Source organism: Mesoplodon densirostris, chromosome 1 (assembly GCF_025265405.1).
Source record: "Mesoplodon densirostris isolate mMesDen1 chromosome 1, mMesDen1 primary haplotype, whole genome shotgun sequence".
Classification (NCBI taxonomy): Eukaryota; Metazoa; Chordata; class Mammalia; order Artiodactyla; family Ziphiidae; genus Mesoplodon; species Mesoplodon densirostris.
Window position 1 is genome coordinate 118,080,205 of NC_082661.1, and position 17,776 is coordinate 118,097,980.

A 17,776-nucleotide genomic window follows, 5' to 3' on the forward strand; every position below is an offset into this window, starting at 1 on the left:
TCAACCTGCCAAAGGAATCTAGTTAATCTCAGAAAAAAAAAAAAAAGGTACTATACTGAGTGCTCTGCATTGATCTCTACTTCTGAAAGATCAGATATTTAGCAGTAGTTTGCTCAGCCTTGGTGAGAGAGAACCCATGCTGTCAGGAACATGAATAATCTCCATCCCAACCACAATGGCTGCTCCATTCTTAGGCTTGTGAGGCCAAGGCTGATATACACTGAATGAATGGTTCTGTCCACCTGAATGCCCCTTGCCTCTCCTGTGGTAGCTGCTCTTTGATGGACCCTGACAGAAGACTCAAAGATCTGTACAATTTGTGCCTGCTACCATGTGCTTCTTTCCCAGACTTCCTCAGCACCAGTCATCCAGTCTTGCTCCAACCAGCCAAACTATTTGCCAGTCTTCGAGAGTATGGGTATATCCTTACCTCAGATCGCTTTTCCTGCCACAAAGATGATGAACAGGTGTACAATTTAAAGCCCTACTCACTTGGAGGATTTCTCCCTCACCACTATCTTTCAGAGTGGAGTTGAGTTGTAGTGTCCACGGAGGACACTGGGTGAGAGATTGTGATTATTTTTCCATTACACCAGCTGAAATCAGCTCATTCATTTTTGATCTATTTTTGATTATGTAAGCTAAGTGCTTGGGGAAGTCAACTGTGAGTTGTCTTTTCACATTCTTGATATTGTCATTTGATGTACAAAAGATTTTAAGTTTGATAAAGTCCAATTTAAATATTTTTTTCCTTTGTCTGGTGGGGCTTTCAGTGTCATATCTAAGAATTCATTGCCATATCCAAAGTCATGAAGATTCACCCCTGTGTTTTCTTCTAAAAGTTTTATGGTTTTATCTCATGCTTAGGCCATATATCCACTTTGAGTTAATTTTTGTAAATGTTGTGATGGAGTGGACTGGCATGGGTTTATTTTTGGACTCTCATTTCTATTTCACTGATCTATATGGTCTATCCTTATGGTAGTACCACACTGTTTTTGATTACTGCAACTTTGCAATAAGTTTTGAAATCAAGGAAATGTGAATCTCCAAACTTTTTCCTCTGTTTCAAGATTGCAATTCCATATTAATTTGAGGATTGGCTTCTCCTTTTCTGGAAAAAAAAAAGCCATTGGAATTTTGACAGAAATTGCATTAAATCTGCAGATTGCTTTGGGGAAGTACTGATATCTTAACAATATTAAATCTTCCAGTCCATGAACACAGGCTGTCTTTACATTTATTTAAGTCTTCTTAAATTTCTTTCAGCAAAGTTTTCTAGTTTTCATTGTACAAGGCTTTCACTTCCTTGGTTAAATTTATTCTTAGATATTTTATTCTTAAAAGATGAGAGGGAATTCCCTGGCGGTCCAGTGGTTAAGGACTCGGTGCTTTCACTGCTGAGGGCCTGGGTTCAATCCCTGGTTGGGAAACTTAGATTCCACAAGCCACGCGGTGCAGCCAAAAAAAAAAAAAAAAAGAAAATGAGAAGAGGGGAAGGTAGAAATTCCTTCAACTGAGACTAAGGTGATGGATGAGAAACTGACTTGTAGCAGTCTCGTACAAGACAGGCATGAAAAACTCTCTCATGGCAACTCCTTGCCAGGCTTATCTCCTTTTAATTTAAAGGAACTGCATCCAACCAAGACTCAGGAGATGTACCAGCCCACCACTGTGTCATGGCAGAGATATTTTCTTACAACTCTACCCCCAATCTTTTACATAAACAGTTAATTTTTTGAAGCATAGGCTATTCCATCATATACCCTAATTAATTGTACCCATCCTTTCTATTGTCTTAGACAACATTAGATGAGCATGATCACAACTATGAGCACCAGCAGGATAGTCAATCCCACTTGGAGGGAAGACTGCAACCAGGCTCCCCATCCAGAGCCACTCCAGGTAAATATGTTGCAGGTATTGTTGAGATTAAAGAGCCATTCTCTCTAAGGTGAGAGATTGACTTGTTCACTTTCCATGGTTCAGTAGTCCAACTGAAGAAAGAGGTTTTGGCAATTACACGTACTCTGCCTTACACAGCTGGCAGGAAATTCTGGGTGATGTGATTGTCCATTACCACTCATGCTATAAAGTTTATTCTTGGTTGTAGCAGTCTCTGCAGTACCTTTTGCTGTCTTGGGATCAGGATCCAATTCTTACAAGTCTAAAAGTTGGGATTATAATGTGAGGGATCTTAAGTGCCAGAAAGGACCTGTAGGAGGAACACTACCTGCGGAGTGTACAAGGAACAGCTTTTAAATTTTTATCAGCACAGACAGGATGACCAATCCAGCAATCAATTTCAGAGCTGTATCTATGGTCTAGGAAGAATGTATAAGGGAGTTTTTTTTTTCCTCAGGCAATACAGGATGGCAGGGTCATTCAATGCCTGGCAGCAAGATCTAGTCCTAGCCCTTGTGGGGTTGAACATTATAAAGCAGATTGTGCAGGATTCCTTGTCCCTGTTGTCACCCACGTGGACTCCCATAGGAAAGGACCCTTCAACAGTGAACATCAGTGGACCAACAGATGTTAGTTCAGGTTGATCAGCCTTGAGACACCCAGATAAGGAACACAGACATCTGGATATTGCATCACACAGTATGTCCATCTATATTCCAGGACTGAGAGCAAAATCTAAGCTTAGTGATTTAGCCCGTGAGGCCAGGGAAGCCTGACAAATGTGCCTAGATTGCCAGCTACACAGTTGAATGGTGTTATTAGTTTCCTAGGGCTGTCATAATAAAGCACCACAAGCTGGGTGGCTTAAAACAACAGGAGTCAGAAATATATTCTCTCACAGTCCTGGAGACTAGAGGTCCGAAATTAGGTGTCAGCATAGTTGGTTCCTGCAATAGCAGGTTCTAAGGGAGAATCTATTTCATGCTTCTCTCCTAGCTCATGGTGGCTTCTGGCAATCTTTGACATCCCTTGGCTTTAGACACATCACCATAATCTCCATATTGTGTCTGTCTCCTCTTATAAGGACACCAGTTTTCGGATTAGGGCCCACTCTAATCCAGTATGACATCATTTTAACCTAATTACATCTACCAAGACTCTTCAAGTATGGTCACCTTCTGATGTTGCGGACAGACATGAATTTGGAGGTGAGGGGGCACTGTACTACTCAACACAAAGCACAAAATCAACCTGCTTATAACTGTGTAGTTCACATTTCCCCAATGGTCCCTAAAATTCCTTTATAGGTTATTCTTTTTTTTTTTTTTTCTTTTTTTGCGGTACGCAGGCCTCTCACTGTTGTGGCCTCTCCCGTTGTGGAGCACAGGCTCCGGACGCGCAGGCTCAGCGGCCATGGCTCACGGGCCCAGCCGCTCCGCGGCATGCGGGATCCTCCCGGACCGGGGCACGAACCCGCGTCCCCTGCATCAGCAGGCGGACTCTCAACCACTGCGCCACCAGGGAAGCCCTATAGGTTATTCTTTTAAACAGATTCACTCAACGACCCCGCATCCCACTGCGGTGTTTTGCAGTCTCTTGCAGACCTGTAGGACCAGCCTCAGGGAGCTCCAGAGCCAAGCCTCTTTCATGCATAACCCTTTAAACCCTCCGGGAGGGTGTAGCACCAGGGCTTATGGGAAATGTAGTCCTAAGCCCCTCTGCTGCGGCTTTTCCTGCGCACGTGCAGTTCAGTAGCCCCGCTGTCTCGCTTTTCCGTGTCTTGCGGAGAAAATCCTGGAGCGTCCAGCTCTGCGCGCGCTCAGGGAGTGGGTGCTGCCTGAGTCAGAGCTGCGGGTGAGCCCGAGTTGGGTGAGGGCCGAGGGGTGCCGGTGCGGCTTGAGGACTGGTGGGAGGTGGCAGTGGGGAGGAACCCCGCTGTGTGACCCCCGGTGAGAGAGCCTGCGAGGAAGGATGGGGGCGGCCTCGGCTGCGAGGAGGGGTGGCGGGGTCGGGGCGCCTCTGTCAGGGGAAGGGGCGGCCTCGGTCGTGGGGATGCGGACATACGGAGCCCCGAGAGGCTGCTGAGTCCACGCGACTGCGGGAGGGGGGGCGTGAGTTTTGTATCCAGGCGGAGCCAGGTGTAAATTAATTACTGCTGGCAAGATAATTGATCTACCTGAGACGAGGTTTTCTCATCTGTAAAACGAGAGTATTGATATGTACCACACGGGGTTGTTCTGAGGATTAAGTTTTTACATACGTTTTGAAAATACGGACGTAAAGTTTTTACATATAGCACAGAACTTATAGTTGATATTAGCTGATAAGGTGTTTGGAAGATACTTTGCTGTTTTCATTAGCTGTTTTGTTTAATCTTCACAACAGCCTTTATGTAACTGTTTTCTACTTTGACAAAAAGGAAAGCTGAGGCTCAGAGGGTTCAACTGAAATACACCAGGTCACACAGCTACGTGGATAAAACACAGGTTTTATTCAGCCTAAAACCAGCATTGTATTCCTCACAGCAGCTCCCGCGGGGCACAGGGAAACAGTCCCAAAGTGTGTGGAGTGGATCTCACCTTGTGGTCAGGTATTCTGGGATTTCTTGGCATCTCAGAACCCTTGGGGCAGACTACATAATGTGTTGCTTGGACTGCTACACTGTCCAATCTTCAGCATCCTCAGTGGCCTTGGAGTTTAAACAAGTAAGTTCTGTGACATTTGGAGCCCTGAATGAAACTTCTAAATAATATGATTTTGTCCTTTAAGCCTAGGTTCCTGTTCCTTTGCAAGTAGCAATCTTTATCCTGCTCAGAATGAGCAATGCTTTGCTAATATCACTACATCCAGAAGACCTCACCATGATGGTGAAAGGTCTGGACCAAGTTTCAGGAAAGATAGGTGAGTGGGGCCCTGAGAGTGGTGGGCAAGGAAGTGTTCATTCTTTGGAGGGTTCACGTGGGCATGGTCTGCAGAGAGAGATCACTAGGCCCAGCTTTTAATAAGCATACCATGCCTTCAGCCTCCACTCACTTTCTCCAAATTCTAAGCTGCTCTCCTATGACGGCCGTCATGATGTGTGCCCTCTAGAGGGATGCTGGCTGCTCCATCTACCCTGACTTCATAGAATAGGGTCATCTGTGTCTGCTTCATTTCAAAGCTGAGAAACCCTGACTGTGAGTGTACAAGTAACCTGCCCATAGACACCCAGTTTGTTAGTGGTGGAGCCAGGAGTAGAAAAAGGCTGTCCGTGTTATAACGGGTAAGTCACCCACCAAGTTTTATTATAACTCAGTTAGAAACAAACAAATTTTTAAATAGACCTTTTCCTGAAGGAACTCCCCCATCCCTTTCTGCAGGGTGATTTCTCAGACTCGAAGGGTAGGCAACTCAGTAGGATATAAGCAAACATACCTTGAGTACTTTTCCTACAACATTGATGATGAAAATAATGGTTTGTCTTCTGATGTAATATTATTTGTTCAATTAGTCCTGAGTTGGTTCTAAAAGAAAAATGAAATTAATAAATCATTAGGAAGTAAATCCAGGGTTAAATTGCTCAGCCAAGCTCTATAACTTGGCTGTCAGAGTTGCATATGTGAATTCTTCCTCCACATAGTTCTTGCTGACTCCTCAGAGGCCAGAGAAACACTTTCCCACAGAGGGGCATTTAACCAGCTGGTAGGCAGAAGTTCTTAGGAAGCTCAAAGATTCCTAGCAGCCAGATCTCACATGACCGACTCCTGTTTTCTTTTCCCATAGCTGTACATACAGCCTTCTCTGTACTTTCCCAAAAGGAACAGAAAAAGAACAAGTCCCCGGTGAGTTGTTTGTTTATTCATTTCTCACATTGTCTTCCATTGCAAAAATGATTAAAGATTAAAATGATAAAAATTATTAAGGAATATATAAATCTAAATCTAAAACAAGGAAAAGTCAACATCTAATTATATGGAGGTAATCATAGTTGCTTTGTTAGTATGTATATTACACATATTGTATAACTCATTTTTACGATAATAATTATGTGCGGATTTATCTCTGATACTTTGTACAAAAGGAAAATGCTTTGCTTTGACTCTAAGAATAAACAAAAGTAACTCTTCATGGAACATAAAGAGTTCCTGGCCTGAAGTCTGAAAAAAATTTCTTTGTCTTAATGAAAGTGTGGTAGTTGACAACCTCACTTAACAAGCCTGAAGTGAATGCTACCTCTGTTTTTCTTCTCTGATTGTTTTTTAGTGGGCACAGGAGGCAGAGAGCCAAAGCATGACTCAGTTGATGTAAGTTGATGATTTCTTCTGTCTGCTTCTTGGTATGGTCTTCTTCCTGTTGCCTTTTAGCAAAGCTTATCCCCACGCATTCCTCGGTCCATTATAATTCTTACCTTACTGTTATTCTTGACTAATTTCATACCAGGTAGATTTTTAACTATATCCGAGGATGAGACAGCCACTCCAAATCTGAAATTCAAAAGCTGAATTTTGTGCCTCGTTAAGTAAGTAAGACCTATCACTGGCCAGACGTATTTTCAAAGCAAACTGTTGATTTCCTATAGGGTTTTTGCAAAGAGTTAGTATATTAGTTTCCTATGGCTGCTGTAACAAGTTACTGCAAATTTGGCGGCGTAGAACAAACTGCCTCGCAGTTCTGGAGGCCAGAAGTCTGAAATCAAGCTGTTGTCAGGGCTGCACTCCTGCCTAAGGTTCTAGAGAAGACTCTGTTCCCCATCCCTTTTGGCTTCTGGTGGCTGTTGGGAGAGAGGGAGAAGATGGAATGGAAAGAAATCCAAGATGAAGAAAAATATTCCTTAAACCCTGTATCAGTCAGGGTTTTCCAGAGAAACAGAACCAATAGTGTGTGTGTGTGTGTGTGTGTGTGTACACGCATATATGCATATAACACACATGTACACACACCCATATATATTCATACGTGTATATATTCATCCATTTTAAGGAATTGGCTCGTGTGATTGTGGAGGCTGGCAAGTCTAAAATTTGTAGGGCAAATTGGTTGGCTGGAAATTGTCAGTTATTAATATATATGGAAGTTGAAAAACAATACAGCTGATAGTTAGTACCGAGTTCCTCTTCCCTGAGTCCCTCTGGCTGCAGGTCTGGAATGTCTCCAGTGGCAGCAATGTCAGCAGCCACAGCTATTTCTTCTAAAACACCATTTATATTCAATTTGAATTTCATTTCTCAAAAACCCCTTTTCACTTCTTTATTGCTCTTTCATCTTTGTTGGCCAGTTCCCTGTTGCAGTTAACTGTTTTTGCAAATGTCTTATTGCTGAGAGACAAGGAGGCAACACAACTCCATGCTTTGCTGTGTGTGGTGAATGCACAGCAACCAGTCACTGGCAGACTTTGGAAGAAACGACATGATTGATCATTGTTCATGATGTGCGTCTGTTGTTTTGTAGTGATTTGTGGGCTGAAAAACAAGCAATGAAGTTTCTACTTTGTGCAATGACAGTTATCCTAGTAACTAAAAATCTGACCCGTGTTGTCGGGCTGGTGTTATTTAACCAAATTGTGGTGACTGAAATTCGAACCATACAAAGTTGGACTATCTGTATAGACATAAACATTCATACATACCTATCTATTAACACAGATTTGTAGATGCTTAAAAGTTTTTCCTGGCAGTGTAGGTTATCAGAGACTTAGGAGAACTCTTGTGTAAAGGAATAATCCCAAGATTACACATCATCTATTCCCTGGACAGACCAGGGCATTTTTAAAATTTATTTATTTTTTGGCCATGCCATGCGGCATGCAGGATCTTACTTCCCCAACCAGGGATCGAACCCATGCCCACTGAAGTGGAAGCGTGGTGTCTTAACCACTGGACCACCAGGGAAGTCCCTAGACCAGGGCATTTTATATCACTGAAGCCCCAAACTCAAGTCTCTCCTGATTTTATGCTATTTGTTAATCCAGTTTGCATCCATACCAGTTTCTAAGCTCTCTGAGGGTAGAAACAGTGTTTTATGTACTTTATATATCCACAGAAACTAGGACACTTTCATACACATAATGTATTTTATGCTTGTGTGGACATCTATGTATGTATATACACTGTAAGGGAGGAAAATTTGCCACACCAAAATGTGTCTCTTTGGCATGAGGATTAATTCAGGCTGATTATTATTATTAGTTTTTTACATCTTTATTGGAGTATAATTGCTTTACAGTGTTGTGTTAGTTTCTGCTGTATAACAAAGTGAATCGACTTTGTATACATATATCCTCATATCTCCTCCCTCTTGAGTCTCCCTCCCACCCTCCCTATGCCACCCCTCTAGGTGGTCACAGAGCACCGAACTGATCTCCCCATGCTATGCGGCTGCTTCCCACTAGCTATCTATTTTACATTTGGTAGTGTATATATGTCCATGCCACTCTCTCACTTCTTCCCAGCTTACCCTTCCCACTCCCCATGTCCTCAAGTCCATTCTGTACGTCTGCATCTTTATTCTTGCCCTGCCACGGGGTTCATCAGTACCGTTTTTTTTTTTTTTAATTTTAGATTCCATATATATGTGTTAGCATATATATGGTATTTATTTTTAACGGTATTTATTTTTCTCTTTCTAACTTCATTCACTCTGTATGACAGACTAGGTCCATCCACCTCATGACCAACAACTCAATTTCATTCCATTCTATGGCTGAGTAATATTCCACTGTATATACGTTAGGCTGATTATTTTTAAGAAACAGAAGACTCAGGAAGTCTTTCTTTTTACCTAAAGAATTTAGATATAGGGCCTGTTCCTGGAGTAGAGCTGTCACCAGAGAAGCTGCAAAGAATGAAGGCTACGTGTGGTGGGAGAAACTCTGCAGCAGCGGTCCCCAGCCTTTTGGGCACCAGGGACCAGTTTTGTGGAAGACAGTTTTTCCATGGGATGGGGGCGGTGTTCGGGGATGATTCAGGCGGTAATGTGAGTGATGGGGAGCGGCAGATAAAGCTTCGCTTCCTTGCCCACCACTCACCTCCTGCTGTGCTGGTCCAAGGCCCGGGGTTTGGGGACCTCTGCTCTACAGGGCCTAGAGATCAGAGTCTATTCTGTGTCCCAGTGTCTCTGCAGGCCCAGTAAACCTTTGTTCACCAAACTTTTGCTTTTCCATTTCCATGTAAATTGCCTTCCTCCCCTTTGAAGTCCCAAATCACTACCACTAACATCCTTTTTTATCTTTTGCTCAAGATGGTATTTAAAGTGAGGGTTTTGGCCATTTGGGCAAGTGACTTAGCTTTCCTGGGTCTCTCCGCTGTATACATTTTATTAAACTTTTGTCTGATTTTCTTTTGTTAATCTCTCTCATGTCAGTTTATTATTTTTTTATGCAAGTATAGTTAATTTACAATATTATATTAGTTTCAGTTATATAGCATAGTGATTCAGTGTTTTTGCAGATTATACTCCATTATAGATTATTACAAGGTAATGGCTGTAATTTCCTGTGCTATACAGTATATCCTTGTTACTTATCTATTTTATACATAGTAATTTGTATATATTAATCCCATACCCCTCCTCCTTTCCCTCTCCCCTTGGTAGAAATGTAAATTGGTACAGCCACTGTAGAAAACAGTATAGAAGTTCTTCAAAAACCTAAAAATAGAATTGCCATACTATCCAAGGAATTCCACACCTGAGTGTATACCCAGAAACAAATGAAAACACTAATTCAAAAAGGTACATGCAGGGCTTCCCTGGTGGTCCAGTGGTTAAGATTTCACCTTCCAATGGGTTCGATCCCTGGTCGGGGAGCTGTCCCGCATGCCTCGTGGCGAAGAAACCAAAGCATGAGAAACAGAAGCAATGTTGTAACAAATTCAATAAGGACTTTAAATATGGTCCACATCAAAAAAATCTTTAAAAAAAAAAGGTACATGCACCCCAATGTTTATAGCAACTTTATATATATAATAGCCAAGACATGGAGGCAACCCACGAGCCCACCAACAGATGATTGGATTAAGAAGCTGTGTGTTACTCAGCCATAAAAAAGAATGAAATTCTGCCATTTGCAGCAATGTGGATGGACCTAGAGAATATTTGCTCAGTGAAATAAGTCACGCAGAGAAAGACAAGTACTGTAGGACGTCGCTTATATGCAGAATCTAAAAAATAATACAAATGAATGCATATGCAAAACTGAAACAGACTCACAGATACAGAAAACAAGTTTGACCTAGAGAATATCATCCTTCGTTTTATCCATGTGGTGTATCACATTGATTGATTTGCAAATGTGGAACTATTCTTGTGACCCTGGAATAAATCCAACTTGGTCATGTATGATCCTTTTTACATATCGTTGGATTCGGTTTGCTAATATTTTGTTGAGGATTTTTGCATCTGTATTCATCAAAGATATTGGCCTGTAATTTTCTTTTTTTGTAGTGTCTTTGTCTGGTTTTGGTATCAAGGTAATGGTGGCCTCATAGAATAAATTTGGGAGTGTGCCGTCCTCTTCAGTTTTTTGGAATAGTTTGAGATAGGTATCTGGTAGAATTCCCCTGTGATCCCCTGACCAGGGATCAAACCCGTGCCCCCTACAGTGGAAGCACTGAGTCCTAACCACTGGTCTGCCAGGGAATTCCTGAAGGGAGTTTTTAAATTACAGATTCAATTTCACTTCTAGTGATTGTTCTGTTCAAATTGTCTGTTTCCTCTTGACTCAGTCTTGGCAGGCTCTGTGTTTCTAGAAATTTGTCCATTTCTTCTAGATTGTCCAGTTCGTTGGCATATAACTGTCATAGTCCTGTCTTACGATTTTTTTTGTACCTCTGTGGTATCCAAATTGGAAATGAAGGGGTAAAACTCTCATGTCAATTTAATTCTTAGAGCAGCCAGAAGAACCCAGAAGGGTGGAGGAAATTTTCTTCCTCTCTGGCAACATTACACATGAATTAATAGATTAATTGGGTATTTCACTATGTTTCTCTTTGTCCCACCACATATACACAAAGCAGGGAATATGGTAAACATATAAACTTTTTCTAATAAACTCAACAGTGAACATGGTGAAGAATTAGTTCCTAAATATCTTTCCTCTGTCATACAGTTGTGAATATTTCCGATTGATCAGATATATGCTCTTACAGGGATCAATTTCATTTGAGGATGTGACTGTGAACTTCACCCAGGAGGAGTGGGGTCAGCTGGACCCTGATCAGAGGACCTTGTGCGGGGATGTGACGCTGGAGAACTACAGAATCCTCATCTCACTAGGTAAGCAGAGCTTCTCTAAGTAACAACATCAGACCTATCCTTTCTTTGTTACCAAAGCATATGGATCTTTTGTAGAGTTTAATGATATTTAGGTTTGGACACCAGGAGTATTGTTTGTGTTTTCACCTCCCCATTGAAAGATTCCAGTGGGCCCCTTCATTGTGCAGTTCCTGAAGCTGGTCCTTGGTTTTTCCTCTGAGTTCCTGAAGCCAGGCTGTGTTCTCTATGTCCTGTATCACTTTCCACTATCAGGGCATTGCATTACCAAACCAGAGGAGATCTTCAAGTTAGAGCAAGAAGCACCATGGATATTAGAGGAAGAATTTGCAAGCCATTGTTACCCAGGTGAGTAATCCAGGGGAAATTAGATCCCAGATGGTTGTTTTAGATATAAGCATCTTTGGAGCATTTTGAACAAATCTATTTAAGAGGCTCCATCTGTTTGGAATTGACTAAGGATATTTAGCCTACATGCCTCAGATACCTAAATTCACCACCAGATACAGTCTCACACATAAATGTTTTCTTTTTCACTTGGCTTTTTAGGAGTTTAATCCCTACTACCTGTACCTTGAATTTCATTCCTATCTCATAATAAATATTTTATCTTAGTTAGTCCCCTTTCCTCTAAGCATTCTCAGTTGCCCACATTCCCTTCTATCAAGGACTACTTTTGTTTTCAGGAGCTAATTATTAATTAACTTAACCAGTAGTACTGCTTGAGCACTTGGTCCATGCCAATCATACTCTAAATGAAAGAGATACAGCAGTGGGTGAAATAAGTCCCTTGCTCTCAGGGAATTTACTTATTAGCAGGAAACAGACACAGGAACCTGACTGCCCTGTGAGAAAATGATGTGGAGGGGTGGCAAGAGTAGAAGCAAGGAGACCAGTCAGGAAAAGAGATAATGCCATTGACTAGGTTTAGGGGGACAGAGTGTATAAAGTGATGGAGTTCTGGGTGTATGTTGACAGTGGGCTTAACAAAATTGGCACATAGACTCTAATCTACCTCCTCTAAATACTTCATTCCTCTGGTAATTTCTTAGAACAACATCCTTGTCTACTTGTGCTCCCTGTCACATTTACTGCATAATTCTCTGATTGGGCATTGTTTACTGTGAATTCCACTCTTTTATTTTTTTATTTTTATTTTTTTTGCGGTATGCGGGCCTCTCACTGTTGTGGCCTCTCCCGTCGCGGAGCACATGCTCCGGATGCGCAGGCCCAGCGGCCATGGCTCACGGGCCCAGCCGCTCCGCGGCATATGGGATCCTCCCAGACCGGGGCACGAACCCGTATCCCCTGCATCGGCAGGCGGACTCTCAACCACTGCGCCACCAGGGAGGCCCCCACTCTTTTAAATTCATCCATTCTTATTGAACCTTTAATTCTCTATTTCTGATGTTTCTTTCACCCCTTCTATCCATTTTGGAAGATATATTCGTGAAGGGGCACGTAAATATATGTACATTCATTGTCAACTTTACTCTCCCCTTTTCTACCCCGGTAGCTTTGATTAGTTTGTTCACTGTCACCCCGTCCCCTCAGCTCCTCGGAAAAGTGGAGGAAATGGAAAAATTTACTTGGAACTTTTATCTCAAAAGAATGATTCTGAAACCAAAGAGTCAGATAAATAGTATTTGTGTATTAGCCCAATTTTATAAGTAGTTTAATTCATAATGTATGTTTAATTTTTCTTATTTTTAGATGAATTGAAAGTTGATGGTATGGTAAAGAGCAAAGAAAACCAAGACAGACATTTATGGCAGGCTGCATTTATCAATAACAAAAAAGTAGTTACTGTGAAAGAGAATGTATTAAGAAAACCATTTAATTTTTGCATAGACTCTATTCCTTCCAGAAAAATGCCCAGTAAATATAACCTAGATGGAATCAGTTTAGAAAATATATCAGAGTTAACCAATAATAATAGAAACTATTCAGAAAAGAAATCTGATGATACCAATGGGTGTGAGAAATTGATTCCTGAAATTAATCACGAGAAAACTCGTATTGGAGAGAAACTTAATGATTTTAATAAAAATGAGAGCACTTGCTATCATAATGAGGACTTTATTCAGCAACAGGAGAGTCACACTGTGGAGTAACTATTTGAATATAATGAACTCATTAAAGCGTTCCACAGTAATGCCCTCTTCATTACTCAAGAAGGAACTCACACAAGAGAGAAACTCTGTGATTATGGTGAATGTGAGAAAACCGTCAAACCTCATGTTACATCAGGTAATTTACTCAAGGAAGAATCACTATAAACTTAATGAATGTGGGGAAACCTGTGATAAGTCAATCCTCTGGAAGAAATGTCATAGACTTCACATGGGTGAGAAATACCATGAGCGTAACGTATGTGGAAAAGCCTTCTTCCAGAAGTCAAACCTCACAATACACCAGAAAACACACACAGGAGAAAAACCCTATCAATGTAATGAATGTGGGAAATCTTTTTACCATGAGCCAGCCCTCATTGTATATCAAAGAATTCATAGAGGAGAGAGACCCTATGAATGTACTAAGTGTGAGAAAACCTTCTATCAGAAGTCAGCTCTCTGTCGTCAACATCAAAGAACACACACAGGGGAGACCTTATAAATGTAGTGAGTGTGGAAAATCTTTCTCCTAAAAGTCAGACTGGACTGTGCATCAGAGGTTTCACACAGGAGAAGAACCTTATAAATGTTATGAGTTTGAGAAATCCTTCAGTATAAAGTCAAAACTTACTATACGCTCAGGTGAGAGCACTACGAATGTAGTGAATGTGGGAAGATGTATTATATGAAGTCAACCCTCAAAAAACATCAAAGACTTTACACAGGGGAGAAAATACATGAATGCAGTGAATGTAGGAAGACCTTCTGTGGGAAGTCAGTTCTCCTTAAACACCAGAGAACTCATACAGGGGAGAAACCGTAGGAATGTGTTGAATGTAGGAAAACCTTTTCTGAGAGGTCAACCCTCAGTAAACATCAGAGGATTCGTACCTGGGGAGAAACCCTTTGAATGTAACAAATGCAGGAAAGCTTTCTGCCAAAAGTCACAACTCATTCAACATCAGGGAATTCATCCAGGGGAGAGACCCTATGAATGTAACGAACGTGGGAGAACGTTTTGCCAGAAGGCCTCCTTCAACGTACATCAGAGAACACACACAGGAGAGAAGCCCTATGATTGTAATCAATGTGGAAAATCTTTCTGTAATAGTTCAGCCCTTGTTAAACATAAGAGAATTCACTCGGGAGAAACCCTATAATTGTAATGAGTGTGGGAAGACCTTCAGCCACAAACCCACTCTTGCCACACATCAGGGAATACACACAGAAGAGAAACAATGTAAAGACATTTGTACAAAACACTCCTCCCATAATTCAGAGCCTTTGGTATGACAGAAACTATATCTGGGGAAGAAACTCTATGCATGTAATGAATGTGAGAAGTCCTTCTGCCAGAAGTCAGCCTTCAGTTTATATCAGAGAACTCACATGGAAGAAACCCTGGCAGTGTTTTTATCAATATACATTTCCTTTTGCTACTGAGCACATTGCTAGTCTGTATTTCTGAGTTTCTCTTGCAACCACGTGGGACAATGTGAATGAGAACTGGCCAATGGGATGTAAGTGTAATGATGTCATTCACTTCTAGGTCTGAGACATAATGGGCTCCGTGGCAGTCCTTTGTGTTCTCTGTTCTCTGTGGGGTAGGAATGTAGTTGCCTTTCATTGAGAGGTCTGTATGCACTGTATGTTGGTGAACTCACACAAGAGTGGAGACTCCTGTCAAAATCCTGAATGTTTAGAAGCCTCATCCATAAATCAAACTCACTGTAATGGGAAAAATCAGAGTCAAGAAATCTATTGGTTACAACAAATGTAGAAAGGCTTTACTAAAAGGTGATTGATATTTCACTGAACCTCAGGTAAATCAGAGTACAGTAAAACTTTATAAATGTTTGGCTTTCTGAAAGTTTTCAGTAAAACATTATTATATTTCAGAGAATTTTTACTGAGGGAAACAATTTAGAAAACATGTTTTTTTAGAAAAATGTTTTGGTAACAAAACGTTTGCTAAATATAATAAAATATTTTCTATGTATGTAGCTGCTGTAGTACATGTGTTTTTGTAAAACATCACAAATATTTTGAATGAATCATGTATACAGCATTATGTATGTGTGAAAAGTCCTTGAGCTGTGGGAAACTGCTATATGTGAGTGTATTGTATAATATTTTCCATGTTTAAAATTTTCACTGGAACCCAATAGAATCAAACTAAAACATCAAGATCCTTAAGTTAATGACCATTATGACATAATTATCATTGTAAATGTCACTGCAGTCTTTTATATTTTAACACTATATATATATATTTTTTTTTAATTAGTTTATTTTTGGCTGCGTTGGGTCTTCGTTGCTGCGTGTGGGCTTTTCTCTAGGTGTGGAGAGCAGGGACTACTCTTTGTTGCGGTGCGCGCACGGGCTTCTCATTGTGGTGGCTTCTCTTGTTATGGAGCATGGGCTTTAAGCACGTAGGCTTCAGTAGTTGTGGCACATGGGCTCAGAAGTTGTGGCTCGCAGGCTCTAGAGCACAGGCTCAGTAGTTGTGGCGCATGGGCTTAGTTGCTTCGCGGCATGTGGGATCTTCCCAGACCAGGGCTTGAACCCGTGTCCTCTGCGTTGGAAGATGGATTCTTAACCAGTGCGCCTCCAGGGAAGTCCCTGTTAACCCATTTTTGATGAATCTTCTGAAAAATGGCCTGAGAGCTCTAGCCCATGCTGTTCTTTCCCTTACCTGAAATCTGATAGCTTTGCCATTTGTGATAGTCAATTTTTTTTTTTTTTTTTTTTTTTTTGCGGTATGCGGGCCTCTCACTGTTGTGGCCTCTCCCGTTGCGGAGCACAGGCTCCGGATGCGCAGGCTCCGGATGCGCAGGCCCAGCGGCCATGGCTCACGGGCCCAGCCGCTCCGCGGCATATGGGATCCTCCCAGACCGGGGCACGAACCCGTATCCCCTGCATTGGCAGGCGGACTCTCAACCACTGCGCCACCAGGGAGGCCCTGTGATAGTCAATTTTATGTGTCAACTTGAGTAGGTCACAGTACCCATATAATTCATCAAACACCAGTTCTGATGTTGCTCTGCAGGGTTTTGTTTGTTTGTTTGTTTTTTTGAGATGAGATGAACATTTAAATAAGTAGACTTTGTTAACCAGATTACGTTCCATAATGTGGGTGGGCCTCATCCAATCAGTTGAAGGCCTTAAGAGAGGGAATTCTGTCTCTAGAGACTCAGGCTGCAACATTAATTCTTCCCTAGGTCTCAGACTGGTGGCTTACCCTGCACATTTCAGACTTGCCATTCCCACAATCATGTGTGCCAGTCCCTGAAAATAGATCTCTCTGTCTCTCTCTCTCTCTACATACACACACCCCCCTATTTGTTCTGTTTCTCTGGAGAACTCTAACCTGTCACTTACTGTATATCCATTTTTGAGATAACCTATTAAAAGCATCTGGAAGTGCCTGTCAAATTGTAGGTACTTATAAGCATTCATGTTTTTTCTCTGACTTCTGCTTTCTATCTGTATTGTTTAACAGGTTCATGTTTTGTTTTCCTGTATTAGTTGTTTATTGCTGTGTAACAATGTACCCCAAAACTTAGTGGCTTACAGCAACACTTTTATCTCACAGTTTCTGTGGGTCAGGATCTGGGCACAGCTTAGATGGGTGCCTCTGGCCTAGGGTCTCTGACAGACCACAGTCTTGGCTGTTATCATCTCAAAGGTCGACTGGGGAAAGATAAGCTTCAAGGCTCACTCACCATGGTTGTTGGCAGGATTCAGGTCTGTGCAGGCTCTTAGCCTGAGGGCCTCAGTCCCTCACTGAGAGGAACACTTGGAGGCTATCCTCAGCTTGCTTCATGAAAGTGTGCAATCTGAGATGGCAGGAGAGAGTATACCCACAGGAAGGAAGTCACAGTCATTTATAACTTAACCACGGAAGTGACATCCCATCACTTTTGTTAGATTCCATCTATTTAGAAGCGAGTCAGTAGGTCCGGCTTCAAACTCCAGGGTGAATTCAGAGGTGTGAATACCAGCGGGTAAGGGTCATTGGGATCATGTCAGAAGATGCCTACCACATTTTCATTTAAATCCATTCATTATTCAACAAACAGGTATTATATATGCCAGGCACTGTTCTAGCCACTTGTACCAGTGAATAAAACATACAAAATTCCCTGCCTTTAGCAGAGAGAGATAGTTAATTACATGTTTGTATGTTTCAAGGTGATAAATGCTATAAAAATTAGGTAAGGATAAGAGCACTGGGGGTGCGGGTGGGAAGTCAGAAAAGGCTTCAGAGAGGGGACAGTTGAGCAAAAGCTTAAAGGAGGTGAAGGAACTGGCTACATGAATATCTGGAGGAAGAGAAACCAGTGCAGAAACTCAAAGGCAGGAACATGCCTGCATCTTCAAGGAAGAGCAAGGAGGCCAGTGGCACTGAAGTCCAGTGGCAAAGGAGAGTGTAATAGGAAATGAGGTCTGAGAAGATGGGACCGAAGTCTGCAGAGCTGGGAGGTTATTGTAAGGATTTTGACTTTTTC

At 41.8% G+C, this 17,776-nt stretch overlaps 1 protein-coding gene across 1 annotated transcript; it reads left to right on the top strand.

Moving 5' to 3' along the window:
• The first annotated feature begins 414 nt into the window (after nucleotides 1-414).
• On the top strand, nucleotides 415-14,763 carry LOC132488501 (zinc finger protein 33B-like). The gene is made up of 8 exons (XM_060096763.1): nucleotides 415-418; nucleotides 1,866-1,905; nucleotides 4,675-4,806; nucleotides 5,668-5,726; nucleotides 6,148-6,188; nucleotides 11,028-11,154; nucleotides 11,407-11,499; nucleotides 12,865-14,763. The coding sequence occupies exons 1-8, from the start codon at nucleotides 415-417 to the stop codon at nucleotides 13,263-13,265; spliced, it is 897 nt and encodes a 298-aa protein (XP_059952746.1). The 3' UTR covers nucleotides 13,266-14,763.
• Nucleotides 14,764-17,776: the final 3,013 nt, after the last annotated feature.